At 36.7% G+C, this 9,878-nt stretch overlaps 1 protein-coding gene across 1 annotated transcript; it reads left to right on the top strand.

Annotated features, from left to right (window-relative positions):
- Positions 1 to 8,127: 8,127 nt before the first annotated feature.
- Positions 8,128 to 8,859, top strand: LOC104083793 (kelch-like protein 15). Its single transcript, XM_009587418.1, has one exon. It carries the CDS (start codon positions 8,131 to 8,133, stop codon positions 8,857 to 8,859), a length of 729 nt encoding a protein of 242 aa, XP_009585713.1. The 5' UTR covers positions 8,128 to 8,130.
- Positions 8,860 to 9,878: the final 1,019 nt, after the last annotated feature.

The following is a 9,878-nucleotide window of genomic DNA, read 5'->3' as shown; positions in this document are numbered from 1 at the left end:
CGGCCTGTGAGCTTTCGCTCACAGCGGAGTGGTGCTAAACGTTGTCAAGCAAAGCTGAAGTAGGTCATCTGAGTTCCTACCCCGAAAATGGCTATTTTGCGGTCAGCGACGTTGGGGGAGAAAAAAGTATCTGTGAGCAGAACGAGTAGACTGCTGCTCAGATTTGGTACTGGAGCTTTGACCTATTTGGTAAATACTTAAACGTCGCTTAAAAAATTAGAGGTGGCTGTTTTTTTCTTTTTTTTTTAATTTTCTCCTTTAGAAGAAGAGTAGGGGAACCATAAAGCTGTTACTGGATAAAAGGGCAGAACTACTGAAGCCTGGCTTCCTGTTGACTTCTTTGTTGTATATACTTGTCCCTAAGATAATAACACAGCTCTTTCACCACCATTGCCCCAGCTCACATTCAGATCCCCTCAGCATACCACCATGCACCAACTGTCTTTTTCCTTCCAACACCTAACCAATGTGTTTAATTTCTACCACATGTCCTATAAACTTTCCCACTGTCACTCATCTCCTTTCACTTTCCTTAATTATACCCTATGGCTGGTTTGGATCTACACATGTGTTGATTTGCCTTTTAGCAAGCAAAGCAGAACAGATAACTATTGAGGTCACACTGGAGACACCGGATCTTTTTCATTTAGCTGCCAATTTTGGGGAAATTTGTAGAAATTTAATACGTTTGAGATTTCTGTCTTTCTGACAAAGGAAGTTGACATTTGGCAATAAGGTCAAAAGCTGCGTGCCTTGAATAAAAGGTACAATCTCATTAATCTCATTTTCTCAGAAGATGCTAAAAGTATTAACTAAGTTAGCAATAAATATACAGATAATAACAAAAAGACAATTGTAAGAGGTAGTTCAAGTATCAATTAGATTGAAATTATTTTTACTAATATAGTTTAAGTACTATAGGTAGTTTATTACCTTTTTATTATGCTAAAACTTTATGTGACAAGAGTCCAAATACTTTGATACAAAAAAGTTGGATTAGATTTTTGCTACTAAGAAATACTCAACTTGCTACTTTTCTGTAGAAAACACACTGTGATTTTCTGGATAAATATCTTCACAATGAGAAAATCACTCCTTATTAATAATTTTTAAATTATTTTATACTAGTCACCTGTTCTGGTATCAGTAAATGTAATTGGAAGAGCATTGAGCTGAGCTTGCTTTACATTCGGGAGCGTGTTTTTCTGTACAGGTGTAGTAATGCAATGATCTTTTAGCCAAATGGTTTAAACTATCTTAATGTCTGTGAAGTGCAGTTACATCATCCGCATAATGGACTAATACGATGAGAAACTACTGTATATCTCATTGATGTTAATTCATGAGACAGAAGCTGAGTTTAGATTCAGTTAGGTGAAGTTAAACTGGTCAGGTAACTACAGCTGATGCATATGTCTGGCAGTCTTAAAATGCTTGTCAAGCATGTACTTTTCATCAGAATCCTTTTCATTGTCATCCTAAAGCTTGATTTAAGGGCTGAGCTGGGGAGTATATTTTATTCTCTGGTGGTTAGTGTTGTAAAATGGGAAGTTTCTGACATATAATCAATTAGTATTCATCTAAATTCCACATATGTGAAAACTATACTCTTCAACAGTATTTTAAAACAAAATGATTCTGATCTTTTGTGTGTGTGTGCTTGTAACATTTTGGATCCTTCTGTGCAGAAAGACTAAATTGGGTTATAGTATAAGTTTTTAGGAACAGAAAGTAATATGAGCTGAGAAACCTATCCATTATGAATACATGCGTATGAGAGCACCATCACATCTGCCTGAGTTAGAGGTTTTCTCAAAAAGAAAATGACACAAAACACTCTCTACTAGTACTGTATTCTATGAAGATAGCTAAAGGCTACTCGGCAGGGTTCTAGCGGACTTAGAGTGACGTATAACCATACTGAGCTGAGACACAATCCATACTGAGTTTTAGTATGTTTGGTTATAACTAGTTCTGATAATGCTTCTAGCATAATCATAATGACCTCAAGAGACAACTGATGTGTTATAAATATTGCCACTGTTGTTACGAATTGATGCAGATCAGTCAGAGATAGCAACATGGGTAGAGATTGTAAGGGGAGCTGTCATGGTCAGATGTATGCCCCTAAGAAATTCTTCATGCAGTGTGGACAGTTTTCAGGAGTACCCAAGTTTTAATTTCTAGAGTTCTGGCAGTCTGGTTCCTCTGACTGGCAGCGATCGGTAAGCTCCTAACTCCTCGCTTTTAAAGTAATACAATGTTTTTGGAATTTGCACTGCGGGTTGGGTGGAGTCTTCAGCGTGAACCTACCCATGTGTTTAAGATAAATTGTTTCCCAAACTTAGCATATTAATTATAAAGGATTTTAGATAAAACACATACAAACTTGATGTGTTTCTTTGTTTCCTACATTTGCAATTGTAACAATGGAAATGGTTATTGATCTGTCTCACTTTTACATCATTCCTTCTGTTGCTTTTAGTGGGAATTATGATGAAAAATAGTGGTTCGGACAAGGTTTAAGGGTTTTAGTGTTAAACCATGTAAGCAAAGGTTTAATTTGCGGGAAAAATTATCTGTACTGTGTAAAAGTATATTTATACACTCATTGCATTCTCACTCATTGCAGTACGCTGCATTCAAAGGCCCAGTTTTTAGTGATGAATATGTGCAGTTGTGAATGTTTTGCTTGTATGTGCAAATGCCTGTGTGTATTGTATTTTCATAAATGTGTATAACGTTTAACTATAGAGAAACATTCTATTTGTGCAGGAAAGTTTTTTAACAAAATTAGGGTCCGAGAATTCTGCTCAAAGCAGTCTTTGCTATGTACCTCACTAAATAAAGCGTCTGTAATGGCTTTAAAATTTGCTTTTAAATGCATGCGTTTGATGGATGAAAGGAATGGTATAGATGGAACAGATTATTGGATTTTAAGCTCTATTTTAGTACTTTGTGTAACCAAAGTATGGTTCTGTATGTCTGGTGAAATATCTTTTCGTGTAACTTGTAGATAACAGTGTTTTATTATGTGAAAATTTATTGTTCAGCTGTGTTCACATAAGTGCTTTCTCAGAATTTCTTTGAGGAAGGTAGAATGAACAAGAACTTCAAATCTGTAAACAAAGGAACTTGCTAGTTCTGTTTCAGCATCTCAAATGAGTTATTAAGGAACAGCAGTAAAGGAAAGCAGAAATCTGCCTTTCAGATGGTGTGCTAGAGTTGGTATTGTCAATACTTTCCTAGAACAATACATCTCTATCCCTAGAAAGTACATATAAGCTTCATATTACATAAACACACTTACTTAAAGGGCACTTTTTCAGGAAGTACTGCTTTTGGATAGATTTTTAAATCAAGCAGGGCATGAGCCAAAAGTGGGTATTCCATAACTACCTTCTCTATAGCCTGTGCATTTAGACTCCATTTCTTCTGCTTGTGACTAAGAGCCTCAGACACCCTGAGGAAAGAAGGTTCTCCTTGTTTAGCAAGAAAAGCAGTCTGGAACAGGGTTTTCAGACTTTTATTACAGCTGCGGAATAAAGATGAGAAATCAGTGTTCCAAGTAAGTGCTTTTACAGTCACGGCAGAGAAGACTCTGTAATGCATTATGTGCTAAAAGAGGAAGAAATGTCAGGAAAAGCTAATAAGGTTAAGTGTATTTCTCTTTTGGCTTTTCAGCAGAGAATCTTACTTCCTGTGCTGCATTATACTGATCAGCTCTAGTATGCGCAGAACAATGCACGTCAACGTAGGTTTCCACACACCCCACTTTATTGTTTATACATTGGAATTTTTTGTGCCAGTTTTCTTACAGACCACTGTAGGCTACATGTCTTCCTTAGGATTAAGTGTGCTATTGTGATTTGCATGGGTGAAGAAAATCTAACTCTGAATTTTGCATTTTTATTGAAAATATGAAAAAAAAATCGTTATGTTACTGTCCTGGGAAATAAGCTGCAGCATTTGAATAGTGCATAGAATTATATCTAAGATTGCAAATCTGTGTGTGGGAGGAATGGCATAGCTATGCTTTAGAAAAATGACTTCATTTGAGAGTATTTTGTATTGCTTTTTTAATATTCAAACTACCACATTACTATTTGCTTTTGACTAAGGATATTAGCTATAGAAATGAAGATTTTTACCAGTTGATCATAATATGCATTTAACCATCTAGTTTCCCAGTCTCTGTGCTATTTTAACCTCCTTGTGTATTTGCACTGGCCAATACATTTTTGTGTTGTAAAGAAAAATATATCTGCTGATATTCTGTATGGCTTTATGCCAAAAAAAGGGTATTTACTCCTTTTATTTAATGCAGGAAGACAAGTAGTCTTTTGCTTTTCACTCATAAAATTCTGAAGCTTCTTTAGACAGTGTTATGGAGAAGTCTTACTGGTTTTGTCTCTACTTAAATAATGCATTAAATGCTGTCTGATGTTTGGGAGGAAGAACATTTTGAGATTGAAAACTGTAGATTTACTGAAAATAATATAAGCAGGGATGTGAAAAGAAGGATTAAGTGACTTAAACCCCCACATTTTTAAAACATTCTGAAATAATAATTTCAGAGTGTTGACCACTTTGTTAGCATTGTAGAGTTCTGCGGCCAACTTCTGGTTTCAATATATTTTTACAGAATAGTCAGTTTTAGGGAGATGTGAAAATTAGAACCTTAAAAGGTGTTCCCTAAATGCAGGGGGGGTTTTTAATGTGTTTTGGTGATTCCTAAAACCTTATTTTTAGATTTAAAATTTGAAGGGTAGTAGCTTACATCTGATTTTTGTGTGTGCGTGTCTTACTGCTATTTAATCAGAATTAAAAGGATGGTCACAAAAAAAAAAAAAAAATCAGTGCAGTCTCTATGTAAAAGCAACTTGATCCCAGAATCACAGACTAGCTGAGGTTGAAAGAGACCTCTGGAGGTCACCTGGTCCACCCCCCCTGCTCAGCAGGACCACCTAGAGCTGGTTGCCCAGGACTCTCTCTGATGCTGGTTTTTGGCCTTTGTGTATTATTTATTTGTTTGGATCCTTAAAAGGAACACTGGAGGTGCTCCTCCGGATTTGGGGCATTTACCCTCTACCATTTGTCTTTGCTTATCTTCACTTGCCAACTTTTCCTTTTTGCTTCTTTGAAAAAGGCCTTTTAAAGCTGTCCTATGTAAAAGTTAGTTTCTCTCCTTTTATTTGCAGAATGCCTATAATGTAATTATCTTTCTCAAGTTATGGGGAAATACCTTAGTATGTGTTTGGAGCTTACTGGTACAGTTCTTCTATGTTGTTCACACATGCAGTAATGTATGTACTATTCTGAAGAAATCCTTTCCGTGAGATTGCCGTCTGCATGAGCCTGTGTGATGGGAGATCCCATTATTTTCAGATTAATATATGTTGCTTCAGTCACCTGGGGAATGTTGCTTCATTTCTGACTTTTTTCCCCCGGAATGTACTGTTGTGTTATTCTGTTCATGTCTCACATTTGTAAATTCCGACTGTCCTGCCCAGTCTTTTCCATTGATTTTTGGAATTGAAGCTGAGCCATATGTCTTAGTTGGTCTCCTAAAGAAATGTAACTTACACAGTTGTACTGTCTGAGAATCCTAGTAACCTTTGAACCTCTTGGCCAATTTCAAACAAAATTGAGACATAGTTGTTTCAAGTTGCTGTATATTTTATGAAAATGGCCATTAAATCTCTTAAAGAGAAAAGACTGAATATGAGCTCATCAGGGAACTGGGGGAGAGGTGTTACAAGTGCTTTAGTGAAAGAAAAAAGGCTAATACTAGTGTTTACCTTTCATTTGATATCAGAAATCCCATTAGAAAGCAAAATCCTGAGAAGTCAGGCTTTATACTTCCTCTTCAGTTTGTTGCTTCTTTTTACCTCAAGTAAGTTAGTAAACTTACTAAGAGTTAGTAGAGTAATTCTTTCCTTGTCTGCTTTTATGCAAGAATTAGCAACAGCTAAGAAAAATATTTGATGGTAATTTTTCTTTCTGGTAGGCATGTGCTGAATAAGGGACTCGCAATATGAAGCTCCAGAGCAGTTTGCATTTTCTCTCTGTCTTCAGTGACATTGAGGGGAGTCTGCTATCGTGGATACTGACGAGGAAGTGATTGGATTGTCAGCTCTGTTCTTTTGCTGCTGCTCTTACTTTCAGGAATTTGAATTTTGTCATAAGGCCTTAATTTTCATGAACGCTCCCGGCATTAACTCTATTGTGCACAGAACCTGTCAGCAGGCTTCAACAGCGTGGGAGCGGTGCTAATTCCATGAGGTGTGGCTACAAACACCCACTCACCATTTTAGTTTTGCATAGACAAAGAGTATCTTTGGTTTTGTTTTCCAGAACGTGTGCTGATGAATTAAAGAGGGGAGATGATTATCTGTTGATGGAGTCTAATAAAATACATTCCAGTTAAAATGGAAGGATGTGGTGCTTGAGGAAGTGGGAGTAACATGATAACTGCTCTCTGAAGTTGTGAAACCTGGGCCAACCTAGAGTCACTTCTGTGTCCATATGCTGCTGTAAAGTTCTATAACTTTGAAAATTAGCAGGTTTTTAAATGTGCTGATGTTGGTGTTGTTTAGCTTTTCATGTAGGTTACCAGTACCAAAACATTATTAACTGTAATTGTTATAGGAAATTCAGAGTTAAATGCACAAATAACTGAGTGAATGTTGCAGTGTAATTTAAGGTGGGATAAAGTGCAACAAAAATGGTTGAACCAGTTCTAGTAGCTGATTAACGTCAAAAAGGGAAGATGTTACTGTTCTTCCCTGTTCCTGTTCATGTGTGATGTCCTGCCCTCTGCGTCAGCTTGGTTCTTTTGCCATACCCCCTGCTGTGTCAAGTCAGAAGTCAGCTCACTGATAAGCAGAAAGCTCTCTGGTTTTGAGGTTTTATGTGCGCTGGGGAGTGGTGGTGTTTGTTTTGTTCTCCCCCAGCCCCAGATTAGCTTTCTGTCAGGTTTATGAGTTGAATTGGCTTTCTAGAGCGGTCGAGTGAGTCCCAGAAATGGCTCAAAGTAGGCAGCAGGAGCTCGGACCCCAGAATGAGGACAGAGAGGAAGAATGGAGTGCGCCGTTGCCCTTTGACTAGTGATAAATTGTTAGGTTAGTTCAAACTGCCTTGTGCAACTTCACCCTACCTAAACCCAAGGAAGTTGAGCAAGATTTTGAGAAATTCCTGGATTTTGAATAGGTTTTGATACAGATTTTTGTTGAATATTTATCTTCCTTAACTTTAACAGGGTAGGATCCTGCTAGTCTTTAATTTCTTTTTGGCTTATTTACAGTTTGACTATAGCTTGCATGTAAGTAACGCTGCATCTGCAAATGTTCAAATGCTTAGTAAGCAATTAAGCTTCACTAAACCCAGTATACAGAATATTATTTATTGTGACCTAATCTTGTCAGCGCTTCCCATTGCCTTATTATTTTGCACTTTATAAATCTCATCACCTAATTAATCCCTATGGTAGGAAATGGGGGGAAAAAGGGACTGTGTTGTTATAGGAGAAGTGAAACACACAAACTTAAATAGTGTCTCTGAAAATGTTCAGTTTCCTAGAAATAACTTTCGAGTAAATTGACATATATTTTTAAAAAGACTAAAATTTTTTTAGGTTACACTTTGTACAGATCTACTGGAGCTTGTTTCTGAGATTAAGGAAGTTCTGCTTCCTTTCTGAAACCTTTGATATTCAAGAGTGGGTGTTTTATTGCTCCCCTGAGATAAATTCTTTAGAAAGATTGAGGGGGGGAGAGGAAGAATACCATTACAACCTTTTTAGCATTGCATATTCATTATCTGACCACTAAATAGCTTGGAGTGAGGAATCACTCTGGCGGTATTGCATAGTTATTCTTGTTCATTACCCTTTCTTTAAAATGAGTATAATTTGGGGGGAGAAATATTTAAAGTTTGTGTTTTAAGTTGTTTCTTAAGTTGATTTTTCAGCTGAAAAGAAAGCAAAAAGGATGGTGAAGGCTTCTAAATCTTAATGAAAGCAATCTCAGTTAGGATTTATCTGGTCAGGAAGGGCTTGTGGTATGTTATTAGAAATAACAATTTATTTTTATTTTTATTTATTTATTTTTTCTTCCCCCCAGGTGATTCATGGCAGGGGACGTGGAAGGGTTTAGCTCCTCCATCCATGACACCAGTGTCTCTGCTGGATTCAGAGCACTGTATGAGGAGGGATTGCTTCTTGATGTCACACTTGTCATTGAAGACCACCAATTTCAGGCCCATAAAGCACTGCTTGCCACCCAGAGTGATTACTTCAGGATTATGTTCACAGCTGATATGCGAGAACGAGATCAGGACAAAATCCATTTGAAAGGTCTGACAGCTACAGGCTTCAGTCATGTCCTCCAGTTCATGTACTATGGAACTATTGAACTGAGTATGAACACTGTTCATGAAATCCTTCAGGCTGCCATGTATGTCCAGCTTATTGAGGTGGTAAAATTTTGCTGCTCTTTTCTCTTAGCTAAAATCTGCTTAGAAAACTGTGCAGAGATTATGAGACTTCTGGATGATTTTGGTGTAAACATCGAAGGAGTCAGGGAAAAATTGGACTCCTTTCTGCTAGAGAATTTTGTGCCACTCATGTCCAGACCTGACTTCCTTTCATATCTGAGCTTTGAGAAGCTCATGTCTTACTTGGATAATGATCATCTGAGCAGGTTTCCAGAGATAGAGCTGTATGAAGCTGTTCAGGCCTGGCTGCGCCATGATAGAAGACGCTGGAGGCATACGGACACCATCATTCAGAACATCAGGTTTTGTTTGATGACACCATCCAGTGTTTTTGAGAAGGTTGGTGCTTTTGAAAAGCAATAGACAGGATTCATCATTTAGCTAGGGCAGCATGCCATTAAATAGGTAAGATTCCCAAACCTATTAGAAGGAACAGAAAGATAGTATTTATTTTTTCTAATAAACCCGTAGAAGACAAACATCTAAAAGTATTGTCATCTGATTATTAGACAATAGTATGTACAGTGGCTGGAGAACAGGTAGGTTTACAGTACATGTTTTTAAGTGACTTCATATGGAAAGGACATTTTAAAATAAGGTCATTTGTATCAAGTTTTATTTCAATCGTTCTTACTGTTTTCCACAAGTTGCTTCTTGCTTTCCAGAGATTTTAGAGCTGCATACAGTATGTAGGGCATATGTCATAATAATTGTTATCAATATAATCAAAACATAGTGACTATACATTTTACATGTTTTAAGTAGAGAATTTTTTGTTTACAAATGAAAACTAGCATCTGCTGTTAAATCTGCAGGGTGTTTTTGTTGTTGTTGTTGTTGTATTTTCAGTGCTTGTGCTGTTACACAGCAGTTGGAAGTAAGCCCTGATCCTGCAAAGTTACACATACATTTGGTTCTACACAAGGCACATAATACAATCAGAAGTTATTGATGGTGTGAAATGTAATGATTTACTTTAAATATCAGAAGAATCTTTGTAACAGGTGATCTAAAATTCAACTGATCATTGTATGTATTAAGAGGTTAAAAGAGAAATTGCTTTTTCTACTGTTTTATTGAAGAATAGACAAAAAATGTTGTTTTCTAGTTCCTGAGAATCTCTGAGTATTTGTTAACAGTAGAGAATTACAAAACTTTGTAAGCAGCTCTCTCACAGGCTAGTAACAGTAAGGGTATTCAGGTTAGGAATTACTTAAACTGTGCTGTTTTGTTTTAACAATGTTAATTTTGTGTGATAAGATACAACTTTAACTTGTGTATTTTTCATCTCTCAGTGAATTAATAGGATTTTAAGACCCTGTGTTTTTGTTGGGCTTCTTACAAATTAATTTCCTATATATTTTTACTTTATTTATTTATAT

Source organism: Fulmarus glacialis, unplaced genomic scaffold (assembly GCF_000690835.1).
Source record: "Fulmarus glacialis isolate BGI_N327 unplaced genomic scaffold, ASM69083v1 Scaffold9741, whole genome shotgun sequence".
NCBI lineage: Eukaryota > Metazoa > Chordata > Aves > Procellariiformes > Procellariidae > Fulmarus > Fulmarus glacialis.
The sequence above is the reverse complement of the archived record's forward strand: the minus strand, read 5'-3'. Positions and strand labels throughout refer to the sequence as shown.

Coding starts and splice junctions, on each gene's coding strand:
- LOC104083793 (XM_009587418.1), top strand. CDS start 8,131: ATGGCAGGGGACGTGGAAGGGTTTAGCTCCTCCATCCATGACACCAGT.